Source organism: Tympanuchus pallidicinctus, unplaced genomic scaffold, assembly GCF_026119805.1.
Source record: "Tympanuchus pallidicinctus isolate F22 unplaced genomic scaffold, pur_lepc_1.0 scaffold15, whole genome shotgun sequence".
Lineage (NCBI taxonomy): Eukaryota > Metazoa > Chordata > Aves > Galliformes > Phasianidae > Tympanuchus > Tympanuchus pallidicinctus.
In genome coordinates, this window is record NW_026294669.1 from 10,986,002 (window position 1) to 11,005,813 (window position 19,812).

At 38.9% G+C, this 19,812-nt stretch overlaps 1 protein-coding gene across 12 annotated transcripts in view; it reads left to right on the forward strand.

Annotated features, from left to right (window-relative positions):
• The window catches only part of CLASP1 (cytoplasmic linker associated protein 1), a 154,792-nt gene that overhangs the window by 118,726 nt on the left and 16,254 nt on the right, over positions 1-19,812 (forward strand). For 7 of the 12 annotated variants that reach the window (XM_052674502.1, XM_052674503.1, XM_052674505.1 and 4 more), the window contains 8 exons: positions 1,323-1,418; positions 5,228-5,371; positions 6,374-6,480; positions 10,901-11,017; positions 14,559-14,709; positions 15,419-15,665; positions 16,434-16,627; positions 17,739-17,867. In XM_052674502.1, the coding sequence (XP_052530462.1) occupies positions 1,323-1,418; positions 5,228-5,371; positions 6,374-6,480; positions 10,901-11,017; positions 14,559-14,709; positions 15,419-15,665; positions 16,434-16,627; positions 17,739-17,867 (1,185 nt within the window). The remainder of the gene's footprint in view (positions 1-1,322; positions 1,419-5,227; positions 5,372-6,373; positions 6,481-10,900; positions 11,018-14,558; positions 14,710-15,418; positions 15,666-16,433; positions 16,628-17,738; positions 17,868-19,812) is intronic. The other 5 variants (XM_052674509.1, XM_052674512.1, XM_052674513.1 and 2 more) reach the window with 2 other exon arrangements.

Sequence of the window (19,812 nt, forward strand, 5' to 3'; positions counted from 1 at the left end):
GACAATAGAGAATATAAGAAATCTTTATCTATTATAGATCTGTAATAGGAATGTGATGATTCAGTGCTGTGCAGTTTTATCTAGCATCTGTTTGAGATGTCTTTGACACATGTAATGCAACCATCCATGACTTGCAAAAACTTCTCATATATAAAATACTGTATAAAACAGTAGCAATGTGGACTTTGTATATGAATTCTATATGTAAATCTGATTAAAAACAATTTCTTCCTTTTTAGGATGCAGATATAAAGAGCATATTCTAATATAAATCATGGGAAAATTGAGTTATGTACAAATTGATGAAGCCATTGTGTCACAGTACTGTATTAGTGATGTGGATGTCTATATTCATCTGATTATAGTCTCACAAAAGAACAAGGAGGAGGTTTGGTTTGGCAGATAGCTTGTTTGTCTAGTGCCAGCTAACACTTACCTGTCTGCTGGAAAATACACAGAATAACACTTGTTTAGAGGCTGTAAACACTCTCCGTGGATGTGAATTAACTCAGCATCAGCTCTGCTCATCGGAGAATCAAAACGTTGTCCTGTGCCAGTGCGTGCTAATGCAAGCTGCTGAATGTGTCACTGATGCCTCCCCATCTCTGTGGATCTGTACTGGATCTGCAGTATAATTCCAAGGGATGTGAGAGAGTGTTTCTCTGTTCCAGTCTGCCTTAAGTTATTAATGCGTTTGCCTTAGACTGGATGGTGAAATGAATAATGCGTATAGAGTGTAATTATAATTGTCAGAAGTTGGCTTTGGGACTTCCTCAGGCCAATCTTATCATTGTCATGGTTTTATGATTTTTGGTCATCATTCCACACCAGTATTCCAAAAGGCATTTGTAGCTAATGATGGTCTATTAAACAGCAACCAAACTGGAGTCAGGAGCTTGCAAGTTCTCAGCTGTTTCTTCCTCTCTTCCTTCCTGAGAGATGCATCCACAAGGATGGGTGTGGGCAGATGCCAGATCCCATGTCACCTTGGTGCCATCTCAGTCCAGTGTTTTGCTGGGGCTCTGTACCTCAAGTTGTTGTGGAGGTCATCAGGAAGCTGCCAAAACAAAGCCTCGCAGCAGCACTGAGGGATGATATGTATGGATGGGAGTTGTGGCTGAATTTAATTTTTCAGTGCTGCCCTCTGCTGAAAGGAATGCTTTTTTGGTTGAATCAAATATTAATGCTTTTTGCATTTTCAAGTAAGGCAAGCCACTGATTAAACTCATCTGCAAAAAGATAGCATGTGTACTATTCAGATGGTTTAGTTGAAAACTGTGCCTTCTCTTAATAATACCACCTTTCCTGTTTGTCAAACCCAGACCATGCATAGTTGGGTAGGTGAGGATTTGCCAGCTAGGACAACTACAGCTTCCTCAGGGCCCGGTGAAGGAAACTTGGAAGAAAAATGTAAACAGGTAGACTAAAAGCTGTGTGCACTAATCACACTAATCTTGTTTGCAGTTGCCACTGTCTAGCTGTGTAAAGAGGCCTTGACTGGGGGCCTAAAAAAGTGTCTGCGTGTGAAATAATTTTTGGCTTTCTGCTTTTCTGTTAACCCCTGTTTTTGTGTCTCTGAAACAGAGTTAGGGGTTCTCTCCATTTATGGAGGTCACAATGTAGTGAGCTCATCACCACTATAGGTTTTGAATAACTTGAAAACTGTTTTTAGGTAGTTCAGGCAGGTAGCTGCTTATTCTGCTTGGTTGTTAGCAGACCAGCTGCAGCAGCAATCACCAGGCACTGGTATTAAGTTTAGGTCACTGACTGTATTTTCCCTTAACATTTCTCCAGTTAGCCTGATGTTTTTTGCTTAATAAGCCCAAATTACTTCAGAGTCTTTAATGTTTCAACTGATTTGTGGAGGTTACTAGATTCTGATAAACAAATCAAAAAATCACCCCCATCAAGTTGCTAAAGCACTTGTGTCCATTGAGCAGCTGGTGGTTAGGCAGCATGACTTCTGCATTGGCGTAAGTATGAGATGTGGGGAGCTGTTGCCAGCTGGTGGAACCTGATCCCCTGCTGCATTGTTCTAAGGAAAATAACAAAGTTACATAAGCAGCCCTTCGCAAATGATTCGGCAAGCTGACATGGAGCCAGACCCCCTCACTAGCAGACAGGCTCTGAATTGACTGGAGTTTCTCTAGCTCAAGCTAGCAGAGAACTGCCTGGTTAAGATTAGGTCATCTATAGAGTCTATGTTATTTGTCACTGATAGGAGATGGATTAGCATTCCACATTAATGGGATGGGGATACAAAGGCAGAGGAAAATTGTTCTAATTATGTATCATCAGGCACATGTGCTGCATGGAGGATGCTGTGTTCAGAAATTTGTTATTGACTGTTTTTCTCTACCTATTTAGTAATGTAATGAAACAAGCACCAAGATTTTTGGAAATAACCAATGGTTATAAAAACATTCTATAGTCTGTCAGAGGCTGAAAATCCACAGATTTTAAAGTTCAAAAGAATTAGTTAGGGGAAAAAAAACAAAACTTTGACTAAGTATATACTGGATGAGGGCTACTTAAAAGCAACACAGCCAAGATTAACCCACGTAACTCTAGTGCTGTTTTTGAGAGCTTTGCTGGAGCATCACTCAGGCTGTAAGTAATACTTGGCTTTTTTTCAAATAATGTAGACTGTAGGTCTGCTTTCTTTTGGGCCACATAAGAGTACCAGCATTGTGAGCGGCTGCTCAATCCTCCATTCAAAGCCCAGTGACCTACTTGCAGGCAATAACAAAGCTGCTGAAGAGCACAGTGTACACAAAATACTGGCAGACTAGCAAACATTTCTAAAAACAAACTGTAGTCTGTGCAAAGAGGGAGTGTGGACAGAGATCTGCTTTCATTAAAGCCAGCACAGAAAACTAAAATGAAACTGAAGTGATTTCAGGGAGCTAGTACTTCTTCCAGATACTCCTGCAGTACAGCAGCTGAGCTATCAGTATTCAGCTGTAAGTTTTAGGTAATGCTCTGCTTTAAAGTAAAGCCTCAGGGTGTCACATAGTCCCTGACAGAGCTTTGGTGAAATTTTTGCTCAGAGATGAGATGTGGCTACACCTCTGGCATATGACAAGAAAGGTAACTTCAGAAATAACGTGTGTTGGAGTGCACATACTTTTGTGCCTTTTTTGCTGTTTTTACACAGGAGTTTTCCAAGGATGGTCTTTTTTTAACCCATCGATGAGAGATGTGTGGAACCAAAGGTATCTTGAATCCTTTCCTGCCTCACTGTACCTTGGGCAGCACCCAACTGCTAGAATATCTCCAGATATTCTAGTTTTTGAGCAATCTTTAAACCTAGGAACCTTCTTGATCAGTTTTCCTGTTTTTCTGATCCTTGTGAACATGTGATCTGCTTGTTCTGACACAGAAGATCTGCATGTCCATTTCCTAACAGTCCAGGATGTGCATGCCATTCACAACTGGGAATGTACTTTGGCATGATTTGTCACTTTGCATTTGGTTCAACATGCTGATCTGAGATCTTGTTTGTAGTAATATTTTCATTACAGAAACTTGTTGGATCAAAACTTGACAGAAATACAGATGCCAGTTGGATACCTTGCAAACTTCATGACAGAGTTGCCCAAAACTCAGGCCAAAGGACAGTTGAGTTTGGAGCTAAGAAAGCCATGGGGAAAAAATTATCTCCCGATTTCTCATCCTTAGAATTAAGTGTGAAGTGAATGATGACATGCTGTGTTTCTGTTCAAGTCAATGGGATTTTGGTAGAATGCAGCATGACCTGTATGAAACGAAGAGTCTGAAGACCTGTTCAGTGCAGTCCATGGAAAGAAAGCCCATTGGGTGTTGTGTGCCTCAATTTCTTTGTTGGCTATATGAAAAGGATATTAATAAACTTTGAAATCTACAGGTGGAAAATGTTTTCTTATAAGTAAAGCTGTGTTACTGCAAATTGACCAGATGAGTAAAAGGATCAGTGTAGCTCAAACTGCAATTTGCATACTGAAACAATGAGATACTTTTGATGCTTCTCCACCCTGAAAGGGTTTCTGTGTACCCAGGTTCATCATTTGATAATGGATTCCACTTCAGAGGGAACTGCAGATACACTTAATTATCACAACTTTATAGATGCATTATTTACTAAAAGCTCCTTTTCCTTTGAGTTGATGAGAACAATGAATGTACAGTTATTACCACAATAGTGAATTATATTTTTGCCCTCTTTAAAATTATTTTTGATTCTTAGGAAGTCTTGGAAAATTCCCAAAACAAAAGACAGAAGTGTCTGCTCTTCCTAAGCATGTATGCTGTTCCAAAATAAAAACTCACATAGCTTCATTTCTTTGTTAATCTAAGCTGGTGCTTTTGTATCCAGATAAGTATTCTGGAGATTGGTATGACAGTGACACTGGCTGGAGAAGATGGTGCTGCAAATCATCAGAAGTTCTTCACTGTTGCTTTATTTTGACTGTTCTTGGAATGAGTTTTTATGTTGTATCTTCGTATCTTCTCAATATAGTGTACATTTACTATTGGAGTTAGTGGAGAACTTACTCTGGCAGCCAGTCTTTTAGGTAGATAGGTTAAAACATTTTCCAGTGAAATGGTCAGTTGTTTTGTTTTACTTAGTGAATTCAGGGAATCTGGTTGGGTTTAACCTGTACAAGGATTAGGGAAAGATTCTTCTCACCATCCTGATAGGTCTTCCAGTTGAGCCAGAAGCTTGAGCTGCTGGAACAGCCACAGCAGTGAAGCATGAAGTGAGAAAGCAGGATCAGGGATTGTCTGATGAAACGAATTTATTGGATCCTTAAGAGGAGGAGAGGTTGTGTGGGAAAGGGACTAGTCTCTTTTTCACTTGAAGGTAGCAAGTATGGGAATGACAAATTGCAGTCCCAGATTCGTTATCTGAACTCTTGGTTTTTGGTTCTTGAAATTTTTTGCAGTAACTTTTCAATGGAAATACGTGCTGGATGGGAGAATGGTTAGATTTTCTCACTTGCTGTGGGATAGTACACCTGAGCACACTGTACAGATCTGAGAAATGGCATAAATGTAAAGGTGTGTTGTAAGCTTGAAGCTAAGAAGGTGTAACTCTAACAGTAATTCCTTGTGACGCACTGCAAGGTATGTGTTAGAAGCTGAACATGGGAATCTTCTGAAGTGATGTTGTATAATTTGCCATAAGAATTGTTACCAACAAATTGTGTACTTGAAATAGAAACTAACGTTGTTTTCTTCTTTTCAGGCAGCACAAATAGTCCTGATTTCTCTCTTTGAACTGAACACTCCCGAGTTTACCATGTTACTTGGTGCCTTGCCAAAAACATTCCAGGATGGTGCTACCAAGCTCCTGCACAACCACCTCAAGAACTCCAGTAACACCAGTGTGGTGAGAGTCCCATGTTCTTGCAAACAGCAGAACCTCAAAGACTGCAACTTGTTGCAGATGTCCAGTAGCATGCACTATCAGTAGCTGTTGTCTTGAAACAGTGTATCAGCAGAGGCTTCTGTTCGATGTTACTTTAATGAGTCTGTTAAAACAAATAATTCAGTTATTTTTAATATAGTGCTTGCATATATAATTTGAGAGAATGTTAATGGAGATTTAGTTTGCTTCCAAACATTTTTTTTTTCCCTCAGCAACAATGAGTTTTTAGGGGTGTGGGTTTTTTGCCTTTTTTTTTTTTTTCTGTGCATGGAAATCTTGTGAAGTTTGCTGGAATTTGAACCTTCTCATCTTTGCCCTTCCATAGCAATGATAGACCTTTGTGTAAACTCAAATTGCAGCATTAGGCTTCCAAGGGGAAGGACTGGATTCTCTAGTCCCTTCCACCTCGTTTATCTTCCTCTCTGTGGAGTGAGTCAGATTTGGGAATGGTTTCTACTCATTTTTCCTGTGGTATGAATTATTATGCAGGCCAGTGGAAAAATAAGTTAATTGATTGTGCTTGTTAAGATTGTAAGCCCTCAGAATGCTTTAGACAATGTGTAAAATAGCTGCATAATTAAGTTGCTAAATTGACAGAGTAATGGTCTGCGTGCTCTGGAGCTGAAAAAATAGTGTTTGAGAAACTGGGTAGTTTGGTGAATTGATAAACCATTTTCCTGGCAGTATTTGCAGGCCATACATGCTGCAAAGTTAAAACTGCTGGTTCTATGAATAGTAGAGAGGTACATGTGTGCTTCTTCATTCTCTGAGCACAGTATCATTAAGAATACATTACTGACTACATGAACCATGGCTGCAGATTTTTGGGTCAAGAGCAAGAGTGAAAACTATGCCAAGCTTGTCTAGCACAAAGGCAGTGTTTGAAGCTGTTGCTGCTGTTGTGTCCTCCTGTTCTTGTTTTGCAACATGTTGCTAATCCCTGTTTTCCTGTTTGTATGCCAGGGTTCCCCCAGCAATACTCTTGGTAGGACTCCTTCTCGGCACTCCAGCAGCAGAACCAGCCCCTTGACTTCACCTACCAACTGTTCCCATGGTGGGCTGTCTCCAAGGTAATGTGGCAGGTTAATTAAACCACTTAAAGGATTTCAACACTGAGCATGCATAATGCAAAATATGACTCACTTTAAAAACAAACTAGAGATCAGAAGTTTACAGTAAACTGTTCCAAAGGAGCAGGCTTCAAACATGATAGTACATGGTTGGTGATTGACTTCATTGTTTGAGTCCTCATGTTGATCTGCGTAATCTCAATGTCTGTTCTTATATTAATTCTTTCATAACCAGGCCTTCTCCAGAATCACATTTGTGGATTTAATAAAGGTAATACTAAATGGCAGATTAGTGATGAGGTGTTGTGTAGGTTACAAATACCACAAAGAATGTAAGACTTTCAAGTCAAGGGTTTCAGTTGTCTGTTTTTTGGGTGTGCTGTTATGTTCAGTAATTTATTTGACTGTTGCAGTGCTTGCACTGCAGAGAAAAATGCTGAACTTCCCCTGTTCCTCTTTTATGCTTTGTGAGGATGCAAAATACAGGTTGTGACTGTATTTCAGTGCTGAGCACCTCACAAATCTCCTCCCTGCTTGGTTACCGGCAGAACAGCATCCTGATCCTTTGGGCAGTATGTCTGTTGCAATCAGGTATCTTACTGAAGCTGCAGGTGCTACCCTAGAATATATTAGTCCTCTCCAAAACCTTCTATTCTGTGTACATGAACTTCTGTGTGCTGAAATTTTTTTTTTAATTTTTTTTTTTTTTTTTTTTTTTTTTTGGTACAAGAAAAACTTAGAGCAGAGATGATATGCATGTATACAGTGTGCTCTGGGACCTTAGAAGTATGGGAAGTATTAGATTGTTACCTGGTCATGCTTTGATGATTCATGCTGGGAAAGCTTAAATGCTGTGCCTCATTATGAGAAGTCACTTTGCTGTGGCTGAAGCAGAAGCAAAAGGAAACATACCGTGCAAGGATGGCAATTCACAGTCCAGTTTAGTAATTTACACTGAAATCCGTTAATCAGCCTTGTCATGACTTGCTAGACAGTATCCGTGGGGGATGCTTAGCACTTCCATGTGTCAGAAAAACACAGGTTGTTTGCTTTTAATGAAGTAGTTAGACTATTCCAGCAGTGTATGGGGACCACATAAAGTTTCCTGAGGAAATTCTGAGTATCTGAATAAATCTTTGTAATCCTAAATCTGATGTAATCCAAAACCAGACTGAAAGTTTGCAAGTCAAGGTCAAGTTGCCTATTATGAGGCTTTTCAACAATGGTTCCATTAAGAAATTAAGTGATAGAGTTTCAGGGGAATGGTTCCAACAATGTTGCTTCCTTTTCTACTAACTTGAGTATTGTTGCTCTCCTGATTGATATTTGTCACTGGAATTACAAACAGATTATATCTCCTGATGGTTACGCTGAAACTTTGCGAGTCACACTTGCATGTGGCATCTTTTTTGTAAATTTATGATCTTTTGCCATGCTTTTTGGGCTTTGCCACTGTGACACGACTTGTTTTTCCTCTTCACTCACTGCTATTCTGTTTAGCTTTATGTCTTTATTACGTCTTGATGTCAGGTTATACGTATCAAGATGCAGATTAAAGCTTCCATCATCTACTCAATTTAATGTTGCTCTTTCCAAGCTTTTGGGGGTTAGCAACTGGAGAGTTTATTACATGGAGTATATTCTGAAGGAATGGTTAGAGAGGACATTTAATTCTAGAACATTCTGCCATTAAGTTGTGAAGACCAAAATTGTTACTGGTATTCTGATCCAGGAATGTCCTTTTAAAATCAATAATTCCTTTGATTTTCCATGGAATTCTTGAAGTTGTTGACCCTAAAGTTTAGGTGCCTTTTCAATTAATCTGTCTTGATTCGTTGCTGGATTTAGGTAAGACTACGTAATAATTACTGTTCAGTGGTGGGTGAAGGTGCAAGCTGCTTTAAAAGCCATTTAAACTAATCAGTTATCCACCTTTTTTGTAACCTATGGGCAATAGCAATAGCTGCAGATTTTTACCACCTGTAGAAGAGGCGGTGGCAAGTGTTACAAATCAGAGGCAGTAGTTTATGACATTGTGCTGGATTGCATCACTGTGTCTGATGCAGCACACTTTGAGGTCATGACTTACTGAACAAAGGGGAACTCAGTTCTGTTTTTGGAAATTGTATGGTTGTTCTTTAAGAAGAAAAGGCTTTGGAAGATGTGCAGACTAACATGTTGTGAGTAGGGTACGTTGTGGTATGCCAATATGATGTTGGTGTACATGATTCTATGTCATCTTTCCATTATAAGTACTTGTGGTTTGCAATTCAGCTTACGGTGTAGAATGTGACTTTTATGTCTACACACTTGAAGAACGAGCAGACCCAAGTCATTCTGCTAGCGATCTAAAAGGATGAAGTTAGCACTGTTTCACTGTAGAGCCCTTCTTTGAACCAGGTTTTGATCATACCTTCTGCTGGACCCATTCCCGAAGTGTAGCAAGGTTGTCTGTGTGGTGCACTGTTGCCTGCTTGCCCTGTCTGTGCCTCTGCCTTTTATAGGAAACTTGAGTGCTGTCGAGTTGAGAGATTATCTCCAGTTCTTAGTGCCAGTTTTGGCTTGAAGGTTTTATTTTCCTTTGAATTTTCTCTTGATACACAGATTGGAAGAGTCGTATTTAGAGCCATGCGTATTTTTGGGGCATGGATATCTAATCTTCCATGTAGAAAGGTTAGTTTGGATTGCCTAGAAATATAAATATGTATATTAGTGTCTTCAGAAGCATAGCATGGGGCTTTGGACAGAGCCCTTCCTTATGCTTTCATTTGCTCCATCCTATTCTGCTTTCATGATGACTAGAATATATCCACTGCATCTGTGAGTTGTTTCTGCAATTGTACCTACTTTTGTTGTCCAGATAGCTTTTTGGGAGGGAAGTTACAGAGCAAGAGAGATCTTTCTGGAGAAGAAAAGAAAGGAAGGCACTTGGAAAAATGAAATGATAGGGAAAAAAACCACATTTCTGAGTAAGAATAATGAATGTTTCCTGGGCAATGCACAGATGAATGGCTTGTGTTTGTGTTGGATGGAGAAAATTGCAGGTTTAGTGATGTAGTACAGCAAGAGGAAAAATACTAAGCTAAGAATTCCTCCAGTGTGTGAATGCTATTTTGAATAAAAAACCGTCCTCTGTGAGCTCAGATGCCACATACAGGTTGTGAATTTTCGCTGACAATCCATTAGGAATATTTGAAGGAATTAAATCAAATGGCTAAGTTTGCCTCTATTAGCAGCCCAGAAACTTGTGCATAGTTGGGGAAAAAAAATGCCGATAGCTTTATTTGGCCTTGAAAGCTTTATATGCTTGCTTTTTCACTGAAAATAAAAAAAAATACTGTTAAAATAAACTTTAATGACATCTATATTAAATTGAGTGAGGCAGGACATGGAAAAAGAATTAAATCACCCACCTTATACAATAAAGACAAGCCTGCATTATTCAGAGGCCCATTGGCAGGTAGGTGTGATCTTGAGCTGTGAGATTTTTGTTCAGTGTTCTGAATTCTGGTGCGTTTCTGTAGTAGTTGAATGTAATAGCTATGGTTTTGATTGCTGGTTAACACGTGAATTTGTCATCACACTTCAGATGAGTTTTCAACTGGCATTGCTGCTGTTTGTGCTGAAGCAACTCTCAACCTGTTTGCCACATCTGATCTTGTAGCATCTTTCACTTGTGTATACTCATGTGACTCTCTGAGACAAGTATGCTTAATTTTAGTAGAAACAAACTGGCACGCTGAATATTCCACGAGCTCAAACATTTGTATTGTTTAGAAGATGATTTTGATAATTCCAGTGACAGAAAGGGAACAAGGCAAAAGTAAAAACTAAACACATTCAGACAGATTTGGTTGCCTTGACCAAAGGTGCAGTGCCAGATGGTAACTAAGAGGCCCCTGTAAAGGTTTCAAGAGAAATACAAACTGAGTTTGAGGCTGGGTTTTCATTCAGTCTTTCCAGGTTGTCTGCAGAGACAAAACAAGCCCCTGGTTTACCTGACTCATGTGTGCTCTGGACTGATTTTCATTTATTTCATGAAGTTCAGTTTCAGCTCTCTTATCTTTCAGGAAATTCTGTTGCTTGCAAATACCTGCATAGAATTTGGATACAGATGTTTGGTCAGGGATTGTTCACTTAAAGCATTTTAAGTGTTGTTTATAGAGACTATATCTATTTGTGCAATTTAAGAGAGACTATTTTTGTGTGAGCCGTATCTTTATGGTAGAAAAAAGTGAAAATAAAGGCCAAAGCAATGACTTAAGGGGCTCAGTGGAGTATTCTTGTTTAATTTCGTTCCTATTAATTTTTTTTCTCTCTTCAAGGCAGCATGACAGCACTATGCCACTCAGATTATAGTTTCTTTTTTTTCTCCCTCTCCTTTCTCTGTTTTTCTCTTTCGTTTCTCTGATCACTGCAGTCGGTTCTGGGGTTGGAGTGCAGATGGGCTGTCGAAGCACCCCCCTCCCCTTTCTCAGCCTAACTCCATCCCCACCGCTCCTTCCCACAAGACTTTCAGACGCTCTTATTCTCCCAGGTAACAAGCTACCTGTTAAACCAACTTGTCTGAGATGTCACAGTACTATTTCCCTTTCATACTTTATAATTTGTTCAAGCATAGGGAATGATTTCCAAAAGCTTCGATTGAAAAAGAAATTGGGATGATGTTAGTTCTCAGACTGGGGAGATGAATCAGCCACTGCTCTCTTTGTGAGGGAGATGTGGCACGCCAGTGGAAAAACAAAGTGAATTCTTCCAAATTAATTTCTCCCTGCTGGGTTTCCTGAATGCAGAACACAATTGTTGAGCACTTTCTGTATGCACTTGTTGTGACAGTGATTTCCCATCTGCAGTAGTATCTGGCGGCCAGTGAGGGTGGTGTGTATGTGATTCACCAGCTGTTTGTGTGAGGATCGTGGAACATCTTAGAACTGTATAGTATTGAAATTAACTGTATTATGTGTCCTTCCCACAAGATTTAAGGGATTGGCAGTTAATTTTGGTCGCTATTCCTCCTCTTGTACACTCACATTTTATTTCTATCTGTTTGTAGATATTGAACCTGTGTACGAAACTAAAACTGCATACTTGTTTTGATCAAAAACCAAATTTAATTTGCCAGATGTCTGTTAGATTACTCGGATTATTATGAAGTTTAAGCCCTATCAGCAGGCTTTCTGTGGATGTGATTTATTTGGACTTAAATGTGAGTCTCACTTGAAGAAGGGCGAAAGAAGTTCCTAACTGGAAGCTGTTGAAGCAAAACCAAACAAATAGTTCTTGGAAACCTGAAAATCTGGGAGTCTGTGACAACTGAGATAGAAAATAGAATCACACATTCTGCATCCCTGTGAATAGCAGAGGATGTGAAGCATGAAATCAATATTCAGGTTCTAGGACCATCTGAGAAATCTATGGAAGAGGTTAATGTTAATTTGGACTGGGGCATGGGGGTTATGCTAGTTGAGAACAATGTTTTCCTCCTTTCATTAGTCAGCATTGAGCTTGGGAATCATTCCAGCCCAGAGCATGAAAGTGCAAGAAACCCTGTGTACTGCTTGAGGATGCTCAACTGTTACTTACTCATACATAGTTTGGATTGGAAAATGAATAAAAGTTCATGAAAATAAAATCTTTATGACAGACTGCAAAACAGCCAAATTTTATTTTGATAAGCTTGTGGAGGGCTGTATTGTTTCAGTGCGACGGAAGACGGAAAATAATGCTGTGACATCCCTGAACACTGCTCATCTCTACTCTTATTTCATCCTGTGACTTTCCTCTAGTTTTCTTGATTGGTTGCTTTTTTTTTGTGCTGTTTTTTTTTTTTTTTCCCCTCAAAGGTGGGTTTAGCTTCATTTTATTTTCTCCATCACGTTGTCTGTGAATTATTGCAGCACACATACTGTCAGTAGATGTGTGTTTACATGTAACGTTTTGTCACAACCATAACGTGATTTCTTACACGAGCTTATTCTTGACATATGAAATCACTGGATTCTCCAGATTTTAGTAAAAGGTGGTTTTGTGTTTTGAAAAACACCTCAGTTTTAGTGGTTCTTTGTTCATAAATAGCTGCAGTCATTTTGCACTGTAGAATATGTGCGTTGATGTGTTCTTTGGGAGCAGCATTGGTCAAAATTCATTCCTGAGGAAAGAAACAGAGATTTGGGCAGATTTAATGTCAGTATATCTGGGACTGTTGGTCGATTTATTTTTTTTAATCTTAATTTTCTTTCTCCATGGATTTCATTGTGTGACCTTTGGTAAGTCATTTCATCTCTTAGTGTGAGTACGCTGTTACGATCAATATATACTGTCTAGTAATGGCTCTTCCATTGGTCACTTGAAGAAGCTTGTAAGATGTATGGATTAATCATGCTTGAACACACGACTGATACTTTCAAGATGGTACGGAGCAAAGCTTGTCTTTTCTATTACCAATATTTACAAAGAATTTTAAAACTGCTTTTACTTTTCTGGGGAGTCTGGAAAGCAATGATGTCATTCAGTTATCTGGAAGATCCTAAATATTCTTTCTTTTATAGGTTTATGCACAGCTTTTGTTTCCTGGTTTAGGTCTGTTGTTGTTTCAGTGGTGACTTCTTTTTAGCCAGGCCTGGCTGGATGGACACCATTTAAAGTCAGGGAGCAATGCTTTGTTTTCTTTGCCAGAGTGCATTGTGCTGGTGCTTGTGTGCCTGCAGGGTGATAGCGTTGCTTGGAGCCAGGGATTATGGCTATTTTCAGTGTGTTAATCCCAAAAGATTTGGACAACACAAGTTTTATCCTTTGTCTGAAGTTCTCAAGGAACTTCAGACAGAGAAGTGATAGTTCCAGATAGCAAACATCCTACTTTTAGTTGTACTGAAAATAATGACTGTGTACCCAGGATTCAAAAGAGATTGTAAGAGAATTATTACTGTATCAGTTTTCTTACCACCTCACAAGTGATTGTTCTTTTGTAGGAAAGCAACACTACTCTTTGTTCAGCCATCTTCCTCCAAGGCCATCCTGTCATCCTTCACAAATTGTTAAGAAATATAAATTGATAATTGAAGGGAGCTGCTTCTTAACATTTATTGACTAACAACTTGATGTAAATATCTCAAATTCCTTTGAGTTTTTTGCTTCTGGCTTTGCTAAGATCTGAGACTCCCCCAGAGAAATTCCTCTCAGTTACTGGGGTCTCTTCTTTAAATCTGTCTTGGAAAACTGTCATGCAGATTGAACTTCTGTCTGGATAGGGCAAAATCTTGCCAATACTGTCTTTTAATTTCCTTAAGGCATTCAGGACCTTCTTGCCCTCGCTACATCTTTTTATCTTTTTTTTTTTTTTTTCCCTCTTATCATCTGCCCTTGCCTGCTGGTCATTTTTCTCATAGTACTTAATTTTGGATAACTCTTAGGCTTTATACTCCTGAAGAATTTCTGAAAAACAGACTCACCGCAACAAAGCATTTGATTTGAGTGAGAGAATTCTCAAATTAAGGCTCATTACTGAAATGCATCTTATTTTTTTCAAGGCTTCTTGCAAGTGGTTTTGTTTTTACTACTTTATAAACAAGAACTGGAATATGATAGACAAAGCTTTATGTCAAGATACATTTTCATTTCTGTTTAAATCTACTGCATTTCAGTTCATGGACAGAATATATTTTACATATTATGGAGCTTAAATTTTGTTGATTTCACGTCCACTAGCGGTCAGAACCCTTTGAGTTCTCATAGTGATTATTTTTCTTTTGTATGAACACCATTACCTTTATGGGAGCAGGATATTTTGTTGATAGAAGCTACCACATTCACTGCTTTGGAATGTTATAAACAGTGGACCTGATTTCTCCTCAGTTGCAGCAATATGGTACCACTTCATTCAGTTGAGCTCCTCCTCTCAGACTGGGATAAATCTAGGAGACTCAGACCTGAAGTCTGCTTTGAATTCCATTCATGTTTCGTTAAAAGTCTCTGTTAGAAATGATACACCAAATCATCTGTTTCCAACTTGACGTATATTTGTTAAGTCAAAAGTTGATCCCAATTTTGTGTGTAACATTTCATATACGTTTCGTCTTTAGTATGCTGGATTATGACACGGAGAACCTAAATTCTGATGAAATCTACAGCTCTCTTCGTGGAGTCACAGAAGCAATTGAAAAGTTTAGTTTTCGTAGTCAAGAGGACCTGAATGAACCAATCAAACGTGATGGGAAGAAAGACTGTGACATGGTAAGTGTTTGGTTTGATTAATACTTGGAGATATGCGAAACTTTTATGGTTTTCAAGCCTGGCTTTGGAATGTTAACTAGCGTACAAAATCCAGTTGCTTTTGGTAACTGGATTTTTCCTGTAACTGTTTTATTCTCAATTGTTTCTAACACTTCAACATTTGAACCTCTCACAACAAGAAAGACACTGAGGTCCTAGAGGTTGTTGTGACATGTGAGATGCCCTTTGTTTTAATTAAGTACATGAAATTCAAAATCTGTGAATTAAGCAGTATTTTTGTTTCCTGTGTGGATAAACAAGTGTAGACTGTTAGTCTCAGAAGCTAGAATTCTTGGTAATCTGATGTTTTTCTTTGGGGCTCTGCTGTTGTCTATTTCACATTAGTGTTCTAAGCATCATTTGTGAGAACGATGTTGCTTTTCCTTCCTTCCTTTGACTTATTAGCAGATTGGTCCTGTTCCTTGTTTGATTTTTTTCCTAGCCTTTGCAGTTTTAGAAATATTTCTGTTTAGAAATGTTAGCACAGCTTTTTGCCCTATGATCATGAGATACTTTTGTTACCTAAATTAAGAGGCGGTCTAAGTATTATGTGTATATAGAGAATTCTACACAAAATTAATGGATGTGATCCTGTTGATGGGTGAACTCAAATTCTGTGGAAGTTGTAGCCTTTTAGTGGTCTTAAGCCTTTTCTGTATTTGATCTCCAGGTGTCTCGAGATGGTGGCCTTGCAGTACCTACCAGTGATGTCCGAGGAGGCAGTGATACTGTAGAAGGAGGAAGGATGGCTCTAGATAACAAAACCTCCCTACTTAACACACAGCCACCCCGCGCCTTTTCAGGGCCACGAGCTCGAGAGTATAACCCCTATCCTTATTCCGACACAATTAACACTTATGACAAGACTGCCCTCAAGGAAGCAGTTTTTGATGATGACATGGATCAGCTTCGGGATGGTTTGTATTAGCGTATCTTTAAAAATTGTTGGCAGCTTGTTCTGTTCCTGATATATTTGTATTTGTGCAGTACTGAGATACATGCCTGTCCACGTATATGTTGTGTATTACTTTGCAAGTGAGTCAAGGCTTGGCATGAAATATTTTCTGTTCTGATGTGTGACATGAGAACTTGATTTATGGATATGGAGAGGAGGCTCTGCTGCAATTTTTTTTTTTTTTGTTACTGTTCTCTCTTACTTTCTCCTTTGGAGTTTTCCTCAAACTAGTCCCTTAAAGTCTAAATTAAATATATCTTCAAGGGACATTTATTTAGGGACGTTCTACTCTAAAACCTAAATGACTCATTAGCTTGTTATTGAGTGTTTCACTTCATTTAAACGATGCTGCACCCCTTAGTTTATTCCTTTGCATTATATTGATGACTCACAGTACTTTGATCTAAAAGTCACGCATGTGATTGCTGGTTTTGGGTGTGTGTCTGGGACAAACTGGTGATTCTCCTCTTGTACAAGTAATTATTGGAATTGGATAAAATCCAGTCGTCATCTCTTCTTTGTTTGTTAGCCATGAGCAGCATTAGGAACTTAGGTGAAATTAGGGCTATTCTGGTCCTCTTTCCCTCTTGACAGAGTCCACTTGGGATTTGATGCCTTTTTGGGAGTGGTCTTTTTTTTTCTGTGCACTTGTTCTATGGAAGGTTTGTAATATGGACATATTTGACCTTTTCCCCCATTTCCCCAAGTGACTCGCTTCCATTTGTCCTAGAAGTACCCATTGACCATTCAGATTTGGTGGCTGACCTTCTGAAAGAGCTCTCTAATCACAATGAGCGGGTGGAGGAGCGGAAAGGAGCTCTCCTGGAGCTGCTGAAAATCACAAGGGAGGATAATCTTGGAGTTTGGGAGGAGCATTTCAAAACCATTCTGCTCTTGCTCCTGGAAACGCTTGGAGACAAAGATGTGAGATGTAGATTTTTCTTAACTCTCTTGTAGCATTGCTTTATTTAGGGTGATAGGTTCTGCAAATTAATTCAACTGAAATTTGTTACATTTCTATGGCATCTCATCAGTGATGCTGCACTGCTTGTTTTCTTTTTTTCTGTTAAGGCTATTGATTCTGCTTTCATTGTTAATGTACTCCATGACAAATTTCAAGGTTCTCTGTAGTGTCTGTTCTCTGCTCCCGTCTGAGTGTCTAGTAACAACTAGGAAATTGAACTAGAATCAGAAATAAAGTTATTTTCTAAGGCAGTCTGTATGGCTGATATTTCCTCACAATCATTTTTCTTAGAATCAACATGAGTTTTGGTAGTCCTACATGTTTAATCATAGCATCATCATGTATGTAGGAAGATTTGGTGACTTGAAGTACAAGTAAGTTTGCTAATCTGTGAGTTTTGCAGATGGATAACAAAGGGCATAATTTGAAGGCTGAGTATAGAGTAAAGTATTCCTCTGCTGAAATGATAGATCTATTTGGAATGGCTACTGACCAAAAACTTAAGGTAACAGTTGTGTAAGTAAAGCAAGTGTTATAAATCCCTTCTCCTAAGGATCTTTTGATATATAAAGGATTAACACACAGGTCAGTAGTGACTACAAAAATTGACTGTTCTTGAAAGTAATTTCCAGAGGCGCTGCAGTAAATCAATGCTGCTTCTTAATAGTACATGAGAAACAGCTTTTGCATGAATGGAGCTCAATCTGATTTCTGCAGAGCTAAGCAGAATGGGAAGAACAAATCAAATACAATCTGAATGTCTTTATAATTTCGTGTGCAGTTATGCTGTTTTGGTTATGAATTTATACTTAATTGCCAGAAGAGTATGGAATTTAAAAATGTAGAATCATTCTGATTCTGTCAGTAGGAACAGTCATTTTATATAAATGTTTCTGCAACAGAAAGCAAGCAGACCAATTCTTGTTTTCAGCTATTGATCACACTGCTTGATCCACTGGAGCTGGTAGAGCTAAGTAAGATTTATACTGCTTAGGGAGCCATGAGAATTTGCTTCAAAATGCAATTTTGTTGAGAAATTACATTCTCTAACAGCAATTTCTCTTGACATAGCATTCAATACGAGCGTTGGCATTGCGAGTCCTTAGAGAAATCCTACGGAATCAGCCAGCAAGGTTCAAAAACTACGCAGAGTTGACCATCATGAAGACACTGGAAGCACACAAGGATTCCCACAAGGAGGTGAGTGAGCCTTTTGGCACTGCTACTGGGAAAATAATATTGAAGAAATGTGAGATTTAACAAACAAGCATGCTGACCCATCTTGACAGTAGAAAAGAACAATATGAAGTCACCTAAGTGCTGAAGATGTATACTTGCTGAAGCAAGAAGAAAAATGTTGAGACCAACAGACTCATTTTTAGTGTATTTGGAGCTATCTGGAGTTGTAGGCCGTCTGTTGGTTTTCCAGGGCTTGGTTGGTTGCTCTGGGAGAGGTAGGAGGGTGCATTTTTCCTAATTTATTGGAGCTCATTAAGGGCACTGTGGTCCCTCAATCTGTGCAGGGAAGGTTGGGAAATGTATTGAAGAACACTAAGGCTGTACTCCAGCAGAGCTGTGTGAAAATTATGAACTTGAGCCACATTTGAGAATTTGAACTGTGGAATAACAGATGAAAATGGACAAAGAGGGCATGCTGCTAGAAAGAAGCTGAGGCAGTAAGGAGGAAGCCAAGGGAAGAGTGAAATGCATTTTCCTATTGTGAGAGAACTCATGCAAAATTAGAAGTATTCTGGACTAAAAAATACAGGGACGTGATGGTTATATTGGAAGTAGATCAAAGTACATTAAAGGTCAGTCTTTGCAAATTGGCTTCCAAGATAGATCTTTTCTATCTTACACGTGTTGCAAGTTTGAACCAAGCCCTGAAAAACAGCACGTGAATTTCTGTCCGTTTCTGCAATGACTTATTTACCAAACTTCTTCCTTTGAAATTTAAAGCTCTTCATCTTCCCTACAAAAGGCTTGCCCTAAACTAGCAATGCTAAGTATCTCTGTTTTTGGCCATGGAAAAGATCACTGTATAGATCAGGCTGCTTCCAGATCATTGCATAACTGACACAAAGCTGCATTAGGTGTGCATAGCAAAACTGTACTGTTTAAAAATCAAAACAAAACCAAATACACCCCCACAGGGAAGAAGGAACCTAACAGGCTGGATATCCCTTAAATACAAAGGCAGAAAATGTTTAATCCTTAAGTGAATGAAGACTGCCACAATCTGCCTGTCCTCCTCGATGTAGAGCTTTTACCCTTCTGTCGTTCTCAGTTCAGAGTAATAAGAAGCAGTTGTAAATTGATTTCCTGATAAAATAGTCAGACAAAACATTGTGTTCTGAAGGAGTGCCTTTTATTGGCAAGTTTTCCTGGTTACATACTTCTCATCTCACCTTGACTCAGTGCCCTTTTTTTTTTCCCCACAAAATCTTCCAAACTTACAGCACCTTTCAGATGGTCTCTGATGTTTTTTAATGCCCTTCAGAGCTCTCTGTCCTTGTATGACTGACAGTTTTTACTGAAATCAGGTGTAATGTTGACAGCATAACTTTTCATGTCTCTGTACTCCCCCACACAATGTACTTCATGTTTGTAGTATGGACAGGTTTTTTTTAAGATTTGCATGTGAGATGCCTTCTGAGGAAGAGCAGAGAAGGATCAGCTTTTGTAACAGAAAGTAAAACTCAAGCCAGGAATGAAGAGTCATGAGTTCTGGCACTTCTTTATAGAAGAGTAAGTGTGAGCTGTATTGCTCTCAGCAAGTAGCTGCTGTTCTGCACATAGCATTCCTTTGATTTTTATTTTTTTTTTTTTTCCCAGTGGTTTTGCATAGCACTGTTATCATTAAAAAAGATCACATTTACAACTGCTCCAGTGAGACCTTTGGGTTATGGCTGTCGTAGCAGGACACTGCAGGTGTAGTTCCATTTTTCTATCTCTAAGCAGTTGTTTGTACAGCTGTATTAAGTATTGGTACTGGTGGTGTAATAGGAGAGAACAGCCCAAAGAACGGGTGTTTGGTGTTACCTGGCATGTGCTGATATTAAAAAAACAAACAAACAAAAAAAAAAAAACAAAAAAAACCCCCAACACTCTAGAAATAAACCAAGTACATGATATTTGTATCCCA